This window comes from Leucoraja erinacea, unplaced genomic scaffold (genome assembly GCF_028641065.1).
Source record: "Leucoraja erinacea ecotype New England unplaced genomic scaffold, Leri_hhj_1 Leri_69S, whole genome shotgun sequence".
NCBI classification, from domain to species: Eukaryota; Metazoa; Chordata; class Chondrichthyes; order Rajiformes; family Rajidae; genus Leucoraja; species Leucoraja erinaceus.
This window is the reverse complement of record NW_026576619.1, coordinates 90,001-111,541: the sequence shown is the minus strand read 5'-3', so window position 1 is coordinate 111,541 and position 21,541 is coordinate 90,001. Positions and strand designations below refer to the sequence as shown.

General features: G+C 60.5%; 1 protein-coding gene across 1 annotated transcript in view; it reads right to left on the bottom strand.

Moving 5' to 3' along the window:
• Positions 1–709: 709 nt before the first annotated feature.
• LOC129694512 (brevican core protein-like) overlaps positions 710–21,541 on the bottom strand; it is a 26,415-nt gene continuing 5,583 nt past the window's right edge. Inside the window, 14 exon segments of the mRNA XM_055631228.1 lie at positions 710–957; positions 2,300–2,479; positions 3,220–3,364; positions 3,863–3,945; positions 4,968–5,045; positions 5,048–5,125; positions 5,599–5,839; positions 9,531–10,111; positions 11,195–11,644; positions 13,286–13,581; positions 15,112–15,286; positions 16,424–16,789; positions 18,229–18,311; positions 19,272–19,418. Coding sequence (XP_055487203.1) covers positions 863–957; positions 2,300–2,479; positions 3,220–3,364; positions 3,863–3,945; positions 4,968–5,045; positions 5,048–5,125; positions 5,599–5,839; positions 9,531–10,111; positions 11,195–11,644; positions 13,286–13,581; positions 15,112–15,286; positions 16,424–16,789; positions 18,229–18,311; positions 19,272–19,418 — 2,998 coding nt within the window. The 3' untranslated portion in view covers positions 710–862.

The window sequence follows — 21,541 nt, the reverse complement described above, 5'->3', positions numbered from 1 at the left end:
CCCCTCTCAATCTCCTAAATTCTAGAGAGTATAAACCAAGTCTATCCAGTCTTTCTTCATAAGACAGTCCTGACATCCCAGGAATCAGTCTGGTGATCAGTATTGTTGGGGGGGTCTGGACTAACGGGGAAGCATGTTGCTATTATAGGCCTTGGAGGGTCGGGCACATTTGGGGTTCCATAGAGTTGGAGTGGAAGGGAAGGGGTTAGATTCATCGGCATTTTTGCACTGGGGGAGATGGGGTTAGGGGGAGAGAAGGCAGGAGAATGGGGTTACGAGGGAGAGATAGATCAGCGGAGTAGACTCGATGGGCCGAATGTGATTGGGGAAAGTGTTTAAGAAGGGACTGTGCAGATGCTGGAAAATCGAAGGTGGACAAAAATGCTGGAGAAACTCAGCGGGTGCAGCAGGGTCTATGGAGCGAAGGAAATAGGCAACGTTTCGGGCCGAAACCCTTCTTCAGACTGATGAGGGGTGGGTGGGGGGTGAGGGGGGGGGGGGGGGGGGGGTGGGGGAGAAGAAAGGAGGGATGGGAGGAGACCGCAAGAGCGAACAAAATTTGCAGAATTCAATGTTGATGCCCCCAGGATGTAGACTCGGGGAAATGTTGCTCCCATTGGGACAGTGAATAGTTGAGATGGACGTGAGATGTTTGTGTTCTGTGGGACTGAGGACGTTGGGAGCGGGTGGGAAGGCGTTCGGGACAATTGGGAATTGTGTATGAAGCTTGCCTGGTGATTTAGGGGAACTTGTGGCGCGGTTCCCCCACATCCAATAAAGTGCAGAACTCAGACGGCGTTCAGTCCCAAATTTTATTACAAGTCGATTTCAATGGAGGCGACTGTGGCATCGATGCAGCGGCTCAGGGGGAGCCGGCTCCGGGCTCGGACACCGGGCCGGGGCTCCGGGGAGAGAGGACTTCCTCCGCCGCCCGCTGGTCGCGAGGGGGTCCGGTGGCTGCGGGTCAAAGAACGGACACAGATGCGGTCAGTGAAGGGGAAGGGAGTGGGTCAAACACATAGCAACATAGAAACATAGAAATTAGGTGCAGGAGTAGAGGCCATTCGGCCCTCCGAGCCTGCACCGCCATTCAACATGATCATGGCTGATCATCCAACTCAGTATCCTGTACCTGCCTTCTCTCCATACCACCGGATCCCTTTAGCCACAAGGCCACATCTAACTCCCTCTTAAATATAGCCAATGAACTGTGTGGCCTCAACTACCTTCTGTGGCAGAGAATTCCACAGATTCACCACTCTCTGTGTTTGAAAACACGGAGTGAAGGTCTCTCTACACCGCCAACCGCGCTCATCTCTGGGGCCGCGTTTAAAACAATGCCCCTGTCCCACTTAGGAAACGCGAACGGAAACCTCTGGAGACTTCGCGCCCCACACAAGGTTTCCGTGCGGTTCCCGGAGGTTTTTGTCAGTCTCCCTCCCTGCTTCCACTACCTGCGACCTTCGGCAACCGCCTGCAACCTCTGGGAACCGCACGGAAACCTTGGGTGGGGCGCGAAGTCGCCAGAGGTTTCCGTTCAGGTTTCCTAAGTGGGACAGGGGGCGTAAACACCGCGCCCCCCCCCAGTGCGGCGATTCCTCACCTACTCCCCCCCCCCCCCCACACCACCCCCTCCCCCCCCACCCACCCCTCATCCCAAACCCCCCCACACACTCCACACACTCCACACACCCTCACCCCCCACCCCCCCCCCCTAGTCCCCCACACATCCCTGACCCACACACACCCCCCCCACACCCACCCCCCCCATCCATCCCCCCAACACCCACTCCTCCCCCCCACACCCACTCCCCCCCCCACCCATCCCTGACCCACACACACACCCCCACCCCCACCACACACCCACACACCCAAACACACCCCCACACCCACACACCCCCCCACCCACAACCCCCCCCACCCCCCCCCCCCCACCCCACCTCTCACCACAAACACACCTCCCCTCACACACTGCCACACACCGCTCCCACCCCCCCACCTCATCCCCATCCCCACACCCCCCCCCCACACCCCACACCTCCCCCCCACTCCCCCCCCCCCCCCCCCCCCACCCCCCATCCTACACCCCACACATCCCTGACCCACACACACCCCTCATCCCACCCCCCCACCCACACCCCCCCCCCCTACCCCCCACCTCCACCCATCCACTCCTCCCCCCCCCCACACACACTCCACACACACCCGGCCCCCCACTCCACCCCTCATCCCAAACACCCCCCCCCCCACACACAATACACGCACCCCTCCCCTCCCCCCCGGATGTGTTGGGCCTCACCCGTGGTGCAGATAATCCTCGGCCTCTCCCAGCTGCCGTCGCCCCGGCAACGCACCGTGGGCCGCTGCTGCTGCACGAACCCGGCCCGGCACTCGTACCTCACCACCGAGGGGGGGTACCGCGTCCGCACCTTGCCCAGGATCCTCGTCCTGGCGGGAACCGGCGGGGTGGCACAGGAGCCTGCGCCGAGAGGGGGGGGGGTGGATTGGGGGTGAGAGGGGGGGGGGGGAGGGGGGAGAAGATAGAGTAACTGCAACCTTGAGGAGCGATTACCCCCCCCCCCCCCCCCCCCCCCCCCCTGACACAAACCCGGGCTATTAGGTGGGACAGGGGCGAGGGGCGCGGGACCGGCAGTATCTCTGGACAGAAGGAATGGGTGACGTTTCGGATCGAGACCCTTCTTCACACTATATGAATATGTAGATATAGGTTCGGTCTTCAGACTATATACATATCACACAGACACACACACACACACACAGACACACACACACACACACACACACACACACCCAACACACACACACACACACCCGCACACACACACACACACACACACACACACACACACACACACACACACACACACACACACACACACACACACACACACACACACACACACACACACTCACACGCACACACACACACACACACGCACACACACACATACACACACACACAGTCACACACACACACACGCACACACACACACACACACACACACACTCACACGCACACACACGCACACACACACACACACACACACACACACTCACACACACACACACACACACACACATACACACACACACACACACACACACACACACACACACACACACACACACACACACACACACACTCACACACACACACACACACACACACACACACACACACACAGACACGGTACTCACTGAGCGCCTTCTTGCAGGTGAAGGCAAGGAAGTAGTTACACGGAACATCGCTCCACTGACCGCCCTTGTGCCAAATCATCACCACGCAATTCTCCCCGGATAAGAAGAAACTGTCCGGCTGCCCGCTGTACCAGTTCTCGTAGAGCTGAGGGTGGTGTGTGTGTGTGTGTGGGGGGGGGGGGGGGGGGGGGGGGGGGGTGGGGGGACAGGGGGGGGGGGGGGGGGAGGGGTTGGAGGGTGGGGGGGGGGGGGGTGGGGAGGAGAGAACGGGGGGGGGGGGTTGGGGGGGAGAGGGTGGGAGGGGAATTCAGTCGTGTTTGGGGAAGGGAAGCAGCATGGAGCAAAACACAAAGTGCCGGAGTAACTCAGCGATTCAGGCAGCATCTGAGGAGAACATGGATAGGTGACACAGCTGACCCCCACAGCCCCTCCACACCCCCCCCCTCACAGCCCCCCCCCCCCAACCCCAAGGTCACATAGATCCCACCCCCCCCCCTCACAGCCCCCCCCCCCCCTAACCCCAACCCCCCCCCCCTCACAGCCCCCCCCCCAACCACCCCCCCCCCCCCAACCCCCCCCCCCCCTCACAGCCACCCCCCCACCAACCACCCCCCCCCCCACACACACACAGCCCAGCGCTCACCAGCTGGTTCCCATCCGACCACTGGAAATCATTCTCGATGGTTTTGTCGTTGAGTCCAATCCACTGATATTCCTTGAAGTTTTCTGTCAACGAGAGGAAAATCCCCAAACGGGGAGGGAGGGGGGCGGGGGGGGGGGGGGGGGGGGGGGACAAAACTTTACGAAGGCCGTTCAACCCCTTGAATCCCTCCGGGGTGAGGGGATGAGGGGTGAGGGTTCAAGGGTGAGGGAGGATGGGGTGAAAGGGTGAGAGGTGAGGGGTGAGGGGTGAGAGGTGAGGGGTGAGAGGTGAGGGGTGAGAGGTGAGGGGTGAGAGGTGATGGGTGAGAGGTGAGGGGTGAGGGGTGAGGGGTGAGAGGTGAGGGGTGAGAGGTGAGGGGTAAGGTGTGTGGGGGTTAGGCTGAGGGTGAGGGTAGGTGGGTAAAGGAGTTAGAGGTGAAGGGTGAGGGGGAGGGGTGAGGGGTTAGGGGTGAGGGGTGAGGGGTTAGGGTGAAGGGTGAGGGGTGAGGGGTGAGGGTTGAGGGGTGAAGGGGTGAAGATGACGGGTGAAGGGGTTAGGGTTAGGTGGGGTGAGGGTGAGGGGTGAGGGGTGAGGGGTGAGGGGTGAGGGGTGAGGGGTGAGAGGTGAGGGGTGAGGGGTGAAAGGGTGAGAGGTGAGAGGGGTGAGGGGTGAGGGGTGAGAGGTGAGGGGTGAGAGGGGTGGGGGAGTGGTGGTGAGGGTGAGAGGGTGAGGTGTGAGGGGTGAGGGGCGAGGGGTGAGGGTTTGAGGGGTGAGGGGGGTGGAGGGGTGAGGGTGAGGGGTTGAGAGGGTGAAGGGGTGAGGGGTGAGGGGTGATGAGGGGTGAGGGGTGAGGAGTGAGGGGTGAGGGTTGAGGGGTGAGGGGTGAGGGGGAGGGGTGAGGGGTGAAGGGTGAGGGGTGAGAAGGGTGAGGGGTGAAGGGTGAGGGGTGAAGGGGTTAGGGGTGAGGGGTTGTAGGTGAGGGTGACGGTGAGGGGTGAGGGGTGAGGGTTTGGGGTTAGAGGTTGAGGGTTGAGAGGTGAGTGGTGAGGGTGAGGGTGAGGGTGAGGGTGGGCGAGGGGGCCTCAGCCTCTGTCCGCGGTCTCACCGTTGATGAACGTTGTTTCCTCCGGGGTGAGGATGCTGGCGAGGTGACCGCCCTCCGCCCGACAAGTTTCTTCCGCCGATCCCACGTTCGCCGCCCCTTCTGGTGCTTGTAGCAGCTGCCGAGAAACTTCAGCCAGTCGCGGTCACAAGCTTGCACGTCTAGTAACGTGAGAGACACGTTCAGAACCGCTCCTGCCGCCGCGGCGCTCCCTCCTTATCGCCCCTCCCTCCCCGCCCGCGGCGCTCCCTCCCCCTCGACCCCTCCCCCACACCCCGCGGCGCTCCCTCCCCCCCGCCCCTCCGGCTCCCCCCCCCCCCCCCTCCCTCCCCCAGCGCGGCCCTCCCCCTCCCCGCGGCGCCCCGCCCCTCCCTCCCCGCCGCGGCGCTCCCCTCCTTATCGCCCCCTCCCTCCCACACCGGCGCTCCCTCACTGCTCCTCCCTCCCCAGCGCGGCGCTCATTCCCCGCCCCTCCCTCCCACACCGCGGCGCTCCCTCACCGCCCCTCCCTCCCACGCCGCGGCGCTCCCTCACTGCTCCTCCCTCCCTCACCGCCCCTTCCTCCCCGCCGCGGCGCTCCCTCACTGCCCCTCCCTCCCCGCCGCGGCGCTCCCTCCCTGCCCCTTGCACTCACCTCTGTGGCAGAGGCTGCCGCCGTAGGAGGGGAGACACAGGCAGGAGTGGGCCCGCTCTCTCTCCACACAAGTTCCCCCGTTCCTGCACGGGTTCGGGTAACAGGAGCCTGCGGACCAGATGAACAGGGCAGCTGTGAGCACATCTGGTCCAGGCCCGCGCGGGCAGCTGTGACCGGAGAGACTACGGTCCGCTCCCTCACGGTTAGCTTTTGACTGCACCTCGCTACACGGGACAATAATCTAAACTGAACTGCACATCAGCCTTGCAGTTGTACAGGGTCTTGGTGAGACCACACCTGGAGTATTGCGTACAGTTTTGGTCTCCAAATCTGAGGAAGGACATTCTTGCCGTAGAGGGAGTGCAGAGAAGGTTCACCAGACTGATTCCTGGGATGTCAGGACTGTCTTATGAAGAAAGACTGGATAGACTTGGTTTATACTCTCTAGAATTTAGGAGATTGAGAGGGGACCTTATAGAAACTTACAAAATTCTTAAGGGGTTGGACAGGCTAGATGCAGGAAGATTGTTCCCGATGTTGGGGAAGTCCAGGACAAGGGGCCACAGCTTAAGGATAAGGGGGAAATCCTTTAAAACCGAGATGAGAAGAACTTTTTTCACACAGAGAGTGGTGAATCTCTGGAACTCTCTGCCACAGAGGGTAGTTGAGGCCACACAGTTCATTGGCTATATTTAAGAGGGAGTTAGATGTGGCCCTTGTGGCTAAGGGGATCAGGGGGTATGGAGAGAAGGCAGGGATGGGATACTGAGTTGGATGATCAGCCATGATCATATTGAATGGCGGTGCTGGTGCAGGCTCGAAGGGCCGAATGGCCGCTACTCCTGCACCTAATTTCTATGTTTCTATGTTTCTATGAAGAAGGGTCTCGACCCGAAACGTCACCTATTTCCTTCGCTCCATAGACGCTGCCTCGCCCGCTGAGTTCCTCCAGCATTTTTGTCTACTTTCGATGTTACAAGCATTTGCAGATCTTTCTTAAATAAACTGTAAACATCTCAGCTCCCAGCAGCCAGAGATTCTTACAAATCCTCCTGGCGATGGATCTGCGCATAGTCCAGCTGTACACAACACTGCAGTGGTCCGAAATGCTCGCCTTCATCGGCCAGAGCGTTGAGGACAAGAGTGAAGATATCACGTCGCTGCTGGGGCACTGGTCTGGTCACACCATTAGAGCAGGGACGTGATGGCTTTGGAGATTTGGTTATTACACAACGCTGCCTGGATTACAGGGTATTTGCTACAAGGGGAGGTCGGAAATACATGGATTGTCCCTGTACAATAGACAATAGGTGCAGGAGTAGAGGACATTCGGCCCTTCGAGCCAGCACCGCCATGCAATATGATCATGGCTGATCATCCCCAATCAGTACCCCGTTCCTGCCTTCTTCCCTGACTCCGCTATCTTTAAGAGCCCTATCTAGTTCTCTCTTGAAAGCATCTAGAGAACCTGCCTCCACCGCCCTCTGAGGCAGAGAATTCCACAGATTCTGGGATAGAAAGATTCTCCTCACCTCCGTTCTAAATGGCCGACCCCTTATTCTTAAACTGTGTGTGTGTGTGTGTGTGTGTGTGTGTGTGTGTGTGTGTGTGTGTGTGTGTGTGTGTGTGTGTGTGTGTGTGTGTGTGTGTGTGTGTGTGTGTGTGTGTGTGTGTGTGTGTGTGTGTGTGTGTGTGTGTGTGTTTTTGTGTGTGTGTGTGTGTGTGTGTGTGTGTGTGTGTGTGTGTGTGTGTGTGTGTGTGTGTGTGTGTGTGTGTGTGTGTGTGTGTGTGTGGCCCCTGGTTCTGGACTCCCCCAACATCGGGAACACGTTTCCTGCCTCTAGCGTGTCTAAGCCCTTAACAATCTCATACATGTTTCAATGAGATTCCCCCTCATCCTTCTAAACTCCAACGAGTACAGACAGGGGCAGGGTGAAGATGGAACGGGGGGAAACATTAGTGAAGTCAGTAGATTTCCGTGTTAGTTGCGACTCGGAACTCAAGAATAAAGATGCAGCACAGTCTTGTTTTGTGTATAAAATACTTTTTAATAATATTTTCACAGAAATTAGAGATCTTTCACTTCATAGAAGCGCATTTACCATCATGCATAGGCTCTTGTGTTTAAAGTTTGTGCTGGCCTCTTCATCTTGACTTCTGGGGGGGGGGGGGGGGTTGTTGAAATGATGGATGAGGGGGTGAGGGGGGGTCGGGGTGAGGAGGGGGAGGTCGGGGTTAATAGACCACTGTCCCCATGTGTTTAGAGGCGGCGCTGGGTTACAATGGGTCGTATGAAGTGGAGTTAGTACGGGGGGGGGGGGGGGGTGTGAGTTGGTATCAGGGTGAAATGGGTGGTTTGAATGGGGGGGGGAGGCGGGTTAGAGGATTAAGGTGGGTGGCATACAGGTGTGAATCTACCTGTCCCCAAACCGACAGGGTTAAGGCTGTCAATGATGGGTTGGGTGGAGTTAGAATGGGTGGTACCGTAAAACTCCGATAATCCGGCCTCTCGTTGTTCGCTTTCCAGGTCACTCGTCAGTCCTGAGGTTTGGGGTGGGGGGGGGGGGAGGGGGGGGTTGGGGAGGGGGGGGATGGGGGGGGGGCAGTCAGGTGTTGAGGGGAATAATTCACAGCCTGAGTCACATTCAGGCTGAAACTCATCGGATTCTAATTCCTGTTCCCTGGGGATTTCTGCTGTGAAACTTTTTTCAAGAGACTCCTAGTTGACACAGAGTGCTGGAGTAACTCAGCGGGTCAGGCAGCATCTGTGAGAACATGGATAGGTGAACATGGATAGCATCTGTGGAGAACATGCATAGGTGATGTTTCACAGAGTGCTGGAGTAACTCAGTGGGTCAGGCAGCATCTGTGGAGAACATGGATAGGTGACGTTTCACAGAGTGCTGGAGTAACTCAGTGGGTCAGGCAGCATCTGTGGAGAACATGGATAGGTGACGTTTCACAGAGTGCTGGAGTAACTCAGCGGGGAAGGCAGCATCTGTGGAGAACATGGGTAGGTGACGTTTCGGGAAAGACATTCTTGCCATAGGTATGGAGAATGGTATGCTAGCATTCATAGTAAAAGGATTTGAGTATAGGAGCAGGGAGGTTCTACTGCAGTTGTACAGGGTCTTGGTGAGACCACACCTGGAGTATCGCGTACAGTTTTGGTCTCCTAATCTGAGGAAGGACATTCTTGCCATAGAGGGAGTACAGAGAAGGTTCAGCAGACTGATTCCTGGGATGTCAGGACTTTCATATGAAGAAAGACTGGATAGACTCGGCTTGTACTCGCTAGAATTTAGAAGATTGAGGGGGGGTCTTATAGAAACGTACAAAATCCTTAAGGGGTTGGACAGGCTAGATGCAGGAAGATTGTTCCCGATGTCGGGGAAGTCCAGAACAAGGGGTCACACACACAGTTTAAGGATAAGGTGGAAATCTTTTAGGACCGAGATGAGAAAAACATTTTTTTTTCACACACACACAGAGAGTGGTGAATCTGTGGAATTCTCTGCCACAGAAGGTCGTTGAGGCCACACAGTTCATTGGCTATATTTAAGAGGGAGTTAGATGTGGCCCTTGTGGCTAAAGGGATCAGGGGGTATGGAGAGAAGGCAGGGATGGGATACTGAGTTGGATGATCAGCCATGATCATATCGAATGGCGGTGCAGGCTCGAAGGGCCGAATGGCCTCTACTCCTGCACCTGTTTTCTACGTTTCTATGTGTGGAGAACATGGATAGGTCACATTCTAGACTGGATGTGGGGTGGGGGGGGGGGGGGGGGGGGGGGGGGGCTGGAAGAGAGGAGTCTAAAGAAGGATTGGTGTGGGTGAAGGGGGGAGATGAAGGGGGTGGGTGGGGAGGGGGGGGTGTTTGGTGGGCGTGCAAGATGGGTGAAGGGTGGGGTCAGTATCCCGGGATGCCGACGCCCAGCGCGGCCACGACAGCGAGGACCAGCCGCCAGCTACTGGTCAAGCCGGTGATCCCACCGTGAGCGCCCCGTTGTGTCGGCGACGTGGGACCGGGTGTCCGGTGGAGGTCAGTGGCCGGACTGGACGGCCCGAGGGTCCCGAGGGTGGGCGTGAGTGGTGGCCGCACCGGCTGGTCCCCGGTTCCCTCCGCCGCGTTCCCGGGGTCGAGTTTCGGGGGAGACTCTCGGGATCCCGGTCTGCCGGTCGGACTGAGCTCCGGCCACCCCCTACTCAAGCCCCGGCGCTCAGTGACCGGCGGTCCGGCCGCTCCGCTCCCTTCCCCGGCACAATGGGCCGAAGTACCGGGGCAACCCAGGGAGCTACCGGAACCTCCCTCTAGTCCCGCCGGTGGAACGGCCGGGTCGGTGGACAGCGGCTCCGAGCCGGTCTCAACCCATCCAGACCAGACCCCCACACCCCGACCCCGGCCCACAACTTCGCCCCACGCCGGGGCACCTTCCTCCGGCTCAAGGCGCCGCGCGGTCCCGGGAGACGGGAGTCCTTCCTCCTCCACACCCGAGCCCTCTGCCGGCGGGCCTGTAAAATAAAAGCGAAGGGGTGGGGGTGGGAAGAGGAGCGGGGAGATGGGCCGAATGGCCGGCCCCTTCCTGATCGCCACAGGGAACATGGAGTGTCCAGTCGATGACGCTCCTGCCGACCCCAACCCCCCCCCCCCCCCCCCACACACACATACATACACACACATACACACACACATACATACACACACCCAGTCACACACACACACACACACACAGGTACACACACACACAGGTACACACACACACACACACACACACACACACACACACAGGTACACACACACACACAGGTACACACACACACACACACACACACACACACACAGGTACACACACAGGTACACACACACACACACACACACACACACACATGTACACACACACACACACACACACTGACACACACACACACACATACTTACACACACACACACACACAGGTACACACGCACACACACACACACACACAGGTACACACACACGCACACACACACGCACACACACACACACACAGGTACACACACACAGGTACACACACACACGTACACACACACACACACACAGGTACACACACACACACACACACACACACACACACACACACACACACACACACACACACACACACACACACACACACACACACACACACACACACACAGGTACACACATACACACACCACACCAACACCTCCACACACACCGTACACACACTCCACACACTGTCCGTGGGAGCCACGCCCGGTGCTCCCGGGGCCTCAGCGCCGCGTTGAACCGCCGGGGGTCCACACCCCACGGGAGCCCGGTGCCGACACACACACACACGCCACCTCCTCCACACACACAACCGGTCCACACGCAACACACACCACAGGTACACACAGCCACACACACAGGTACACACACACACACACACAGGTACCGGCAGCACACACCAGTCACTGACGTCAGGTACGCCACACCCCGTGGGTGGTACACACTTGCCACACACACACACACAGGTCCACACACACACACACACACCAGGGTCGCGCACGTCACCACACACACACACGGTCACACAGGTACACACACACACACACCCACGACTCGGTGGCGAACGGGAACATCCCGCCCTCGTCCCCGTCGTACAGATCGAATTCCAACTGATCCTCCGCGGTCTCCAGGAAGTCGCCGTCCTCATATTCCAAGTCCATCGCGAACTCGCCGCTGTCGTTAGAACCCCCCGTCTCTAAACGGTGTCGAGCCTCCAAGATAACACGCGGGAGCCAACATCGGTGAAAGGGCCTGTCCCTGACTTCGCCGCGCACCTTTTTTGCGTCCGGGGTGCTGGGCGCCAGGGTCGCGCCGTCACCCATCCCGGTCACGGTCTCGACGTCCCACGACTCGGTGGCGAACGGGAACATCCCGCCCTCGTCCCCGTCGTACAGATCGAATTCCAACTGATCCTCCGCGGTCTCCAGGAAGTCGCCGTCCTCATATTCCAAGTCCATCGCGAACTCGTCGCTGTCGTTAGAACCCCCCGTCTCTAAACGGGCGAGAAGATAACACGAGGGACAACATGGTAAAGGGCCTGTCCCACTTGCGCGATATTTTTTTTTTTACGACGACTTGCCAGCACCCGTCATAGTCGCAGCAGGTCGCCGAAAATTTTCAACATGTTGAAAACCCAGCGGCGACCAGAAAAAGGGCGACTACTCACGACCGTGCTCTTTGGGCGACTACTCACGAGTCCTGTATGGTCGTGTGAGTAGTCGCCCAAAGAGTCGTACCTTTTTCTGGTCGCCGGCTAAATAAATCCCTCATCTCCCGTCTAAAGATGCATCCTTTTATTGTGAGACTGCGCCCTCTGGTCCTAGACTCTCCCACTTTCCTCGTGAGATTCAGGGGCAGTTTCGTCCCGGCTGTTATCAGGCAACTGAACCGTCCTCTCATCAACTAGAGAGCGGTCCTGAACTCCCATCCACCTCATTGGAGACCCTTGGACTATCTTTTCACTGTCCTTTAGTATAGGTCAGAACAAAAATCTAATCTAAAAAAATGTGAATTTCTCGAGGTTCATAGAAACATAGACAATAGGTGCAGGAGTAGAGGCCATTCGGCCCTTCGAGCCTGCACCATTCGCCATTCAATATGATCAAGGCTGATCATCCAACTCAGTATCCTGTACCTGCCTTCTCTCCATACCCCCTGATCCCTTTAGCCACAAGGGCCACATCTAATTCCCTCTTAAATATAGCCAATGAACTGTGTGGCCTCAACTACCTTCTGTGGCAGAGAATTCCACAGATTCACCACTCTCTGTGTGTGAAAAAAAAATGTTTTTCTCATCTCGGTCCTAAAAGATTTCCCCCTTATCCTTAAACTGTGTGACCCCTTGTTCTGGACTTCCCCAACATCGGGAACAATCTTCCTGCATCTAGCCTGTCCAACCCCTTAAGAATTTTGTATAGTTTCTATAAGATCCCCCCTCAATCTTCTAAATTCTAGCGAGCACAAGCCGAGTCTATCCAGTCTTTCTTCATATGAAAGTCCTGACATCCCAGGAATCAGTCCGGTGAACCTTCTCTGCACTCCCTCTATGGCAAGAATGTCTTTCCTCGGATTAGGAGACCAAAACTGTACACAATACTCCAGGTGTGGTCTCACCAAGACCCTGTACAACTGCAGTATAACCTCCCTGCTCCTCTACTCAAATCCTCTACGGCAAGAATGTCTTTCCTCAGATTAGGAGACCAAAACTGTACGCAATACTCCAGGTGTGGTCTCACCAAGACCCTGTGCAACTGCAGTAGAACCTCCCTGCTCCTAGACTCAAATCCTCTATGGCAAGAATGTCTTTCCTCAGATTAGGAGACCAAAACTGTACGCAATACTCCAGGTGTGGTCTCACCAAGACCCTGTACAACTGCAGTAGAACCTCCCTGCTCCTACACTCAAATCCTTTTGCTATGAATGCTAACATACCATTGGCTTTCTTCACTGCCTGCTGCACCTGCATGCCTACTTTCAATGACTGGTGTACCATGACACCCAGGTCTCGTTGCATCTCCCCTTTTCCTAATCGGCCACCACTCTCCAGAGACGCTGCCTGTCCCGCTGAGTTACTCCAACATTTTGTACCTGCCACGACTCTACACGCCCGCGGCTCGCCAGGGAGAGCAGTCACCTAGGAAGCAGAAGGCGCCGTGAGCCGACCAGGGGTCGATGGAGCCAGTCTGGTTATGAAAGGCGTAGAGAGTCTTCACTCCGGGCAGCCGACCGCCGCACCGCTCCCGGGGAGTGACGATGGGGTAGCGGACGCTGCCGTCTGCCAGCCAGGCCGGGGTGCAGTGGTCCAGACCCCCGGACCACGCCTCGTACAGCTCGCCCACAGTCGCCAGCCGGGTCGCGCTCTGTCGGCAGTGGTCGGCGGCTTGTTGGAAGGTCAGCTTGTCCGAGTCGCCGATGAACAGGAGCCCTGGGGGGGGGGGGGGGGGGAGAGAAACAGGGGTCACGGTTTACCGGCTGATCCGCGGCCTCGCAGCGACAGGGAGATGGGGAGAGAGGGGGGGAGGGAGAGGGAGGGGGGAGAGGGGGTGGGGGGAGAGAATAGGCTCGAAGGGCCGAATGGCCTACTCCTGCACCTAATTTCTATGTTTCTAATAGGGGTGACGGAGGGGAGGAGAGAGGGAGTGGGGGGAGAAAGAGAGGGGGAGGGAGAGGGGAGATAGGAGGGGTCTAAAGAGAGGGGGAGGAGAGAGAGACTGGGGAGTGGGGATGGAGAGAATGAGACGGGTGGAAGGGAGGAGAGGAGGAGAGAGGAGGGGATGGAGAGAGGGGGAGGAGACGGGGGGCTAGAGAGAGGGAGCGGAGAGGGGGAGGGAGAAGAGGATGAGGAGAGGAGAGAGGAGAGGGGAGGGGAGGAGAGGAGGAGAGGGAGAGAGAGGGGGGAGAGGGAGAGGGAGGGAGAGGAGAGAGGGAGGGGAGAGAGGGGAGAGAGAGAGGAGGGAGAGGGGGAGGGAGGAGAGGGAGGGAGGAGGAGAGGAGGAGAGGAGGGGAGAGGGAGAGGAGAGGGAGAGGGAGAGGGGAGGGAGGGAGGGAGAGGAGGAAAGAGGAGGAGAGGAGGAGAGGGGAGGGGAGGGAGAGAGAGGGGAGGGAGGAGAGAGAGGGAGGTGGAGAGAGGGAGGGAGAGGGGAGGGGGAGAGGAGAGGGAGAAAGAGGAAGACGGAGAGAGAGAGAGAGAAAAGAGGAGACGGGGAGAGAGAGAGAGAGGAGAGGAGAGGAGGGGGGGAGAGAGAGGAGGAGAGAGAGAGGAGAGGGGAGGGGGGAGGGGAGAGGAGGAGAGAAGGGAGAGAGGAGGGGAGGATGGAGAGAGGGGTGAGAGAGGGGGGGAGGAGAGGGGAGAGGGGGAGGGGGGATGGAGGGAGGAGGGGGGAGAGAGAGGAGAGAGAGAGAGAGGAGAGAGGAGAGGAGAGGGGAGCCAGGCGGGGAGAGAGAGGTCCGGAGTTCCGCACCCCGGGGAGAATTGTCCAGGGGAGAGATAGGAGAGGAGAGAGAGAGGGGGGTAGAGGAGAGAGGAGAGGGAGGAGGTGGGGGTGGGGGGGGGGTGAGAGGGACTGAACCACTAGAGGGGGGGAGGATAGAGGGGACCCAACCCCACAAGGAGGTCACCCCGGGTCGGTGGGGTCGAGGGGTCGGGGTTGGGGTTGAGGAGTCGGGGTTGTGGTCGAGGTCGGGGGAGGAGTCGGTCGTGGGGGGTCGTGTTAGGGTTGAGTCCCCAGGGTCGTGTCGGGGTCGGGGTAGGTGTGGGGGTCGGGTCACCGTGACGAGGTCGTGGTAGGGTCGGTCGGGTCGGGGTCGGGGTCGGGTCGTGTCGGGGTCGGGTCGTGTCGGGGTTGTGTCGGAGTCGAGGTCGTGTTAGGGTCGAGTCGGGGTCGAGTCGGGGTCGGGGTAGGGTTGCGTGGGGGTCGAGTCGGGTCGAGTCGTGTCGGGTCGTGTCGGGTCGCCACTCACCGCACGGTTTGGTCTGAGAGCCAGCCAGCGTCACATTGCTCCAGGCCGCCAGCATAGGCCGCGTCGAGCTGCTCCGGGGTGGCGATCCGGGCGCTAATGTCTTCACAGACCCGCTGGGCGCGGCTGAAGTTAAAGGCGTAGCGGGCCACCGCCTCCCGGTAATGGAAGACAACTCCTGGAGAGACCGGGGAGGGGGGTCCCGTTATAGAGCGTTCCGTCTCCGCGCTCCCTCATCCCCAACCCCGCCCCAGCGCGGCGCTCCCTCACTCCTCAACCCCCGCCAGCCAGCGCGGCGCTCCCTCACTCCCAGCCCCCGCCCCAGCTCCGGCGCTCCCTCACCCCCCCCAACCCCGCCCCCAGCGCGGCGCTCCCTCATCCGCTGATGTCTTTCCCAGACCGTCTCCGCGCTCCCTCATCCCCAAGGCTCCACCCCCCAGCCGGCGCTCCCTCCCTCCCTAACCCCGCCCCAGCGCGACGCTCCCTCACTCCCAACCCCGCACGGGGTCCCCCCAGCGCGGCGCTCCTCACCCCTAACCCCGCCCCCAGCGCGGCGCTCCCTCACCCTCAACTCCGCCCCCAGCGCGGCGCTCCCTCACCCCCAACCCCGCCCCCAGCGCGGCGCTCCCTCACCCCCCCAACCCCCCCCAGTGCCCCAGCGCTCGCCCACCCTCACCCCCTAACCCCGCCCCCAGCGCGGCGCTCCCTCACCCTCAACTCCGCCCCCAGCGCGGCGCTCCCTCACTCCCCAACCCCGCCCCCAGCGCGGCGCAATTCACCCCCTCAACCCCGCCCCCGCGCGACGCTCCCTCACCCCAACCCCGCCCCCAGCGCGGCGCTCCCTCACCCCCAACCCCGCCCCCAGCGCGGCGCTCCCTCATCCCACAACTCCGCCCCCAGCGCGCGGCGCTCCCTCACCCCAACCCCGCCCCCAGCGCGGCGCTCTCTTCACCCCAACCCCGCCCCCAGCGCGGCGCTCCCTCACCCGCAACCCCGCCCCTAGCGCGGCGCTCCCTCACCCCCAAACCCCGCCCCCAGCGCGGGCGCTCCCTCACCCCCACCCCGCCCCCAGCGCGGCGATCCCCTCACCCCAACCCCGCCCTCAGCGCGGCGCTCCCTCATACCCTAAAAACCCCGCCCCCAGCGCGGCGCTCCCTCACTCCCCAACCCCGTCCCCAGCGCGGCGCTCCCTCAACCCCGGTTAACCTCGCCCTCCGACCCCACTCTTCGCCCCGACGTCGGCCGGGGGGGGGGGCGGAGTGGGGCCGGGGGCCGGAGTGGGCCGGGGGCGGGACGGACCGGAGGTCAGCGTTACCTTTGACCTGCAGTCGCGCCAGGTCCTGCGCGTCCTCGATGCCGTGCTGGACGCCGCAGCGGTAGATGCCGGTGTCGTTGTGGAGTAGCCGGTGGATGGCGAGAGACACGTCTGTGGCCGTGGCCAGGTAGTTGGGCAGTTCCACCCGCCGCCGGTAGCCGTCGCTCACCTTGACCTTCTGCACGGTGGCGACCAGGATGTCCCACTCGCTGCCGTCGCGGATCAGACTCCACTTGACGCGCGGGGCGGCGGGCGACAGCGGGCGTCGGGCGTAGCTGGCGAAGCACGGGATGGTGACCGAGCCCCCGAGAACTGCCCGTATCGTCGTCCGGGTGCCCGTGGTCACCGACAGCTCATCGCCCTCATCTGCGCCGGGTCAGAAATGGACAATCAGCAGCAGGGGGGGACGTTCGGCCCGAAAAACAGCGGCTAACCCACGCCTACTTTAAAATGATGAGAGGGATAGACAGAGTTGACGGGGACCAGCTTTTCCCACTGAGAGTAGGGAAGATTCAAACAAGGGGACATGATTTGAGAATTAAGGGACTGAAGTTTACATAGAAACATAGAAATTAGGTGCAGGAGTAGGCCATTCGGCCCTTCGAGCCTGCACCGCCATTCAATATGATCATGGCTGATTAGGGGTAACATGAGGGGGAACTTCTTTACTCAGAGAGTGGTGGCTGTGTGTGGAATGAGCTTCCAGTGGAAGTGGTGGAGGCAGGTTCATTGGTATCATTTAAAAATAAATTGGATAGTTATATGGATGGGAAAGGAATGGAGGGTTATGGTCTGAGTGCAGGTAGATGGGACTAGGGGAGAATACGTGTTCGGCACGGACTAGAAGGGCCGAGTAGCCTGTTTCCGTGCTGGAATTGTTATATGGTTATACACGCGCCCGCACCTCAAATAAAGGGTAGAGAGGGAGGGAGGGGGAGAGAGAATGTAAAACAAAGGAGGGAGAGGGAGGGAGAGAGAGAGGGGGGGAGGGGGAGAAGGTGAGGGGGGGGGAGGGGAGAGGTGAGAGGGGAGAGGGGATGGAGAGGGGAGGGGAGAGGGGGAGGAGGGAGAGAGGGAGGGGGGAGAGGGAGAGGGGAGAGGAGGAGAGGGGAGAGGGGAGAGAGAGGGGGGAGGAGAGGGAGGAGAGGAGGAGGAGAGAGGGGAGAGAGGAGAGGGGAGAGGGGGGGAGAGGGGAGGGGTGAGAGGAGGGGAGAGGAGGTGAGGGGAGAAGAGGGAAGAGGAGGAGGAGAGGGGGGGGGAGGGGGGGGGGGGGGGGGAGAGGGGAGAGGGGAGAGGGGGAGGGATAAGGGATTCGTACAGCAGACGGGGGAGAGGGGAGAGAGGGGAGAGGGGCTCCCACCTGCCGCTAGATGTGTGGGAGGGGGAGAGGGGAGGAGAGGGAGAGGGGAGGGGGAGAGAGAGGGAGAGAGGAGAGGGGAGGAGGGGAGAGGGGAGAGGGGGGAGGGGGAGAGGGGGGAGAGGGCGAGGGGGGAGGGAGGGGAGGAGAGGAGGGGGAGAGGGGGAGAGGGGGAGAGGGGAGGGGGAGAGGTGAGGAGAGGGCAGGGAGAGAGACAGAGGGAGAGGAGAGAGAGGGAGAAGGAAAGATAGATAGAGAGGGAGAGAGAGGAGAGAGGGAGTGAGAGAGATATAGAGAGAGGGGGAGAGAGAGAGAGGAAAGAGAGGAGAGGAGAGGGGAGAGAGGGGGGAGAGGGGAGGGGGAGGGGGAGAGGGGAGGTACGGATGGGGGGGGTGGGGATGGAGGGGGGGGGGTGCCCTGGTTACCCCAGGACAGGGACCCCACTCACCGTGAGCAGCGTTCAACAGCGGCCCAGCGACGCAGGGTTCCCGCAACAAACAGGAAGAGAAACGCGCAGCAAAACATTCTGTCCTGTAGAGGCGACAGGGGGGGAACATGGTGAGAGTCAGTTCTGGGCCTCCCCCGGCCTGAGAATACCCCCCCCCCCCCCCACCCCACTCTCCCCCGTCTCTACCTCCCCTATCCACCCCCCCCACCACACCCTGCCTCTCACCCCCCCCTCCTCTCCCACCTAAGAGAAACCCCACCCCTCTCCTCGTTTCACCTACCACACCCTCTCACCACCCATCCTCTCATCCCCCTTCGGTTTACCCCCTCCTCTCACTCCCTCTCCCCCGGCCTGAGAATACCCCCCCCACCCCCACTCACCTCCCCCTCACTCCCTCCATTCCTCTCATCACCCTCCCCCCTTTCCCTCGTCTCACACTACCCCTCTCACCCCCCTTATCTTACCACCCCACCCACTCTCCCACTCACTACTCTCCTCTCTCCCCCCTCCTCTTTACCCCTCTCTCAAACTCACCCCTCCGTCTTCTTCCCTTCCACTCCCTCCACACTCTTCTCTTCTCCACACCTCACTCTGCGCCCCCCCCCTCATCCCTACCTCTCCTACTCTCTCCAACCCCCCCCCACTTCCAGCCTCCCCAACCGATGTATGGCGGCCGGGTCGGCGGGTTACCGGGGGCTCTGGAACTAGACCTCGTCCCCCCCCCTCCGCCCTTTCATCAGCGCCCCATGCCTCCTCCTCACCCCCCCCCCAATCACTCCACGCCCCCCCCCTTCCGTTCACACCCCTGCACCCCTCTTGTTCGCCTTGCTCCCACCCTACCCCCCCATCCCATACTCTAAATCCCTGTCCCTCGCCCCTTGCTCTGCCCCCTCCACTCACCCCCACCCTTCTCGCTCTCTTTCCTCCCTCCCCCCTCTTCTCACCCCACCCCTCCCCTCTCCCTCTCTACCCCCCTCTCACCCCCCCACCCCCCATCCGCTCATATCACCGCCAGTCTCCCCTTCACCAAAGTCTCTCCTCACCGGCCCACCGTCTCGGGCAGCGCCGGCAGGTCTGGCCCCCGGTATCTGTTCGCCGGCCCGCGCCCGGGGGAAGCCGAGGGACCCTCAGCCACAAGAGAGGGTAGACAGTCGCAACCTTTCTCCCCGCAGAGTGGAAACGTTAAAGAACTGGAGAGAGGGGGGGGGGGGGCGAGAAGGTGAGAGGGGCCAAGTTGACAGGAGATGGTTTTACTCGCTCACACAGAGGCTCCCCTGTCCTCTGGCCACTGTCCCGGGCTGTGTGAGGAATGTGAATCATTCCCTTCAACCTCGCTGTCCGATTCCTTTCATCCCCCTGGGAGCGGGGACAATGGAGACCCCGGTCTACAGGCAGCTCACGTCGGCTCTGCGGGAGCGGCGACTCCTGAACGCCCTTCCTCAAACTCTCCCCCCTCTTCCCCTCCCTCTCCCCATCCCTCTCTCCTCTCCCTCCCTCTCTCTCTATCCCCCGCTCTCCCACTTTCCTTCTCTATCCCCCTCTCTCTCCTCCCTCCCTCCCTCCCTCTCTCCCCCTCCCTCTCCTCTCTCCCGCTCACTCTTCCCATTCTCTCTATCTCCCTCTCTCTATCCCTCTCTCTATCTGTCCTCTCTATCCCTCTCTCTATCCCTCTCTCTATCCCTCTCTCTATCCCTCTCTCTATCTATCCTCTCTCTATCCCTCTCTCTCCCTCTCTCCCCCTCCCTCGACCTCTCCCCCTCTCCCCCTCTCTCTCTCCCCTCTCTCCCCCCCTCTCTCTCCCCCTCCCTCTCTCCTCTCTCCTCTCTCTCTCTCTCTCGCTCTCTCTCTCTCTCTCTCTCTCTCTCTCTCTCTCTCTCTCTCTCCCTCTCTCTCTCTCTCTCTCTCTCTCTCTCTCCTCTCTCTATCTCTCTCTATCCCTCTCTCTCTCTCTATCTCCCTCTCTCTATCCCTCTCTATCCCCTCTCTCTCTCTATCTCCCCTCTCTCTCTCTATCCCCTCTCTCTATCCCTCCTCTATCCCTCTCTCCCCTATCCCCCCTCTCTCTATCCCCCTCTCCCTCTTCCCCTCGATCACGCCCCACTGCCTCTCCTCCCTGTCCTTCCTCATCCAGGGCAGGTACATGGACAGGAAAGGTTCAGCGGGCGGGTGGGATGAGGTAGCTGGGACATGTTGGTCGGTACGGGCACGTTGGGCCGAAGGGCCTGTTTACCGCGTCGTGTGACTGTGATAGAGCGGGTCATTGGCGCGGACAAAGGACCAGAGACTCGGGGGGGGGGGGGGGGGGGGGGGGGGGGGGGGTGATGGGGGGGGGGGTGAAGGACAGGGGGGGAGGAGGGGCTGTGGGGAGGAGAATGGGGGGGGGGGGGGATAGTTAAGAGGGTGAGACTGGGGGTGGAGAGATGTGGGGGGGGGAGATGGGATGGAGGTGAGGAGAGTGATGAGAGAGGGTGGGGATGGGGGAAGGTGGATAGGGAGGGGGTGGAAGGGAGGGGGAGGGGGAGGGTGGGGAGGGGCAGGGGGGAGGGGAGGGGCAGATGAAGCGAGGGTTTCTTGTCTCAAGCTCCACAGATAGAGGACTTTCCCTGCAGCAATGGATGCTGGGATTGCAGCGACTCCATTGTTGAGGGAAGACCAACCTCCGCCAGGCGGGGAGCAGCGGGTCACAGAGACCGGGGAAGGCAAATGCGGGGCAATATGGTTCAGCTTGATCGTGTCTCGCAGTCTCGGCCCCCCCCAGGGTGGCAGAACAGTGGGGAGGGAGCGCCGCACGGGGGGGTGGGGGGAAGGAGGGAGCGCCGCACGTTGGGGGGGGGGGGGAGGGAGCGCCGCACTGCTGGGGTGGGTTAGCCTAAACCCTAATGCACCTGCAGATCTTTCTTGCTGCAGGTTGAGATGGATTTGAGCCAAGAGGGGGGGTAGGGGGGAAGGGGAATGGAGATGGGGCAAGTTGGGCGGCACGGAGGCGTCGGGCCGAATGGTCTGTTTCCCTGCTGGATGACTGTATGACTGGGATTCAGACATCACTCCTGGTCTGACTGCCCGGCGCTGCAAAGGTTTAAAGACAACAGCTCAACCTCAGCTGATGAAGTGACCTAGTTTAACTTTCAAACGCTCCTGTTCTGCTTTCTCATTCCTCCCCCTCCCTCTCTCTCTCTTCCACCTTCCCCTCTTTCTCCCCCCCCCCTCTCCCCCCCCCCCCTCTCTCCCTTCCACTTCCCCTCTTTCCCCCACCCCTCTCTCCCCTCCCTCCTCTCCCTCCCCCTTCCCCCCTCTCGTCCCGCACCCCCCGTCT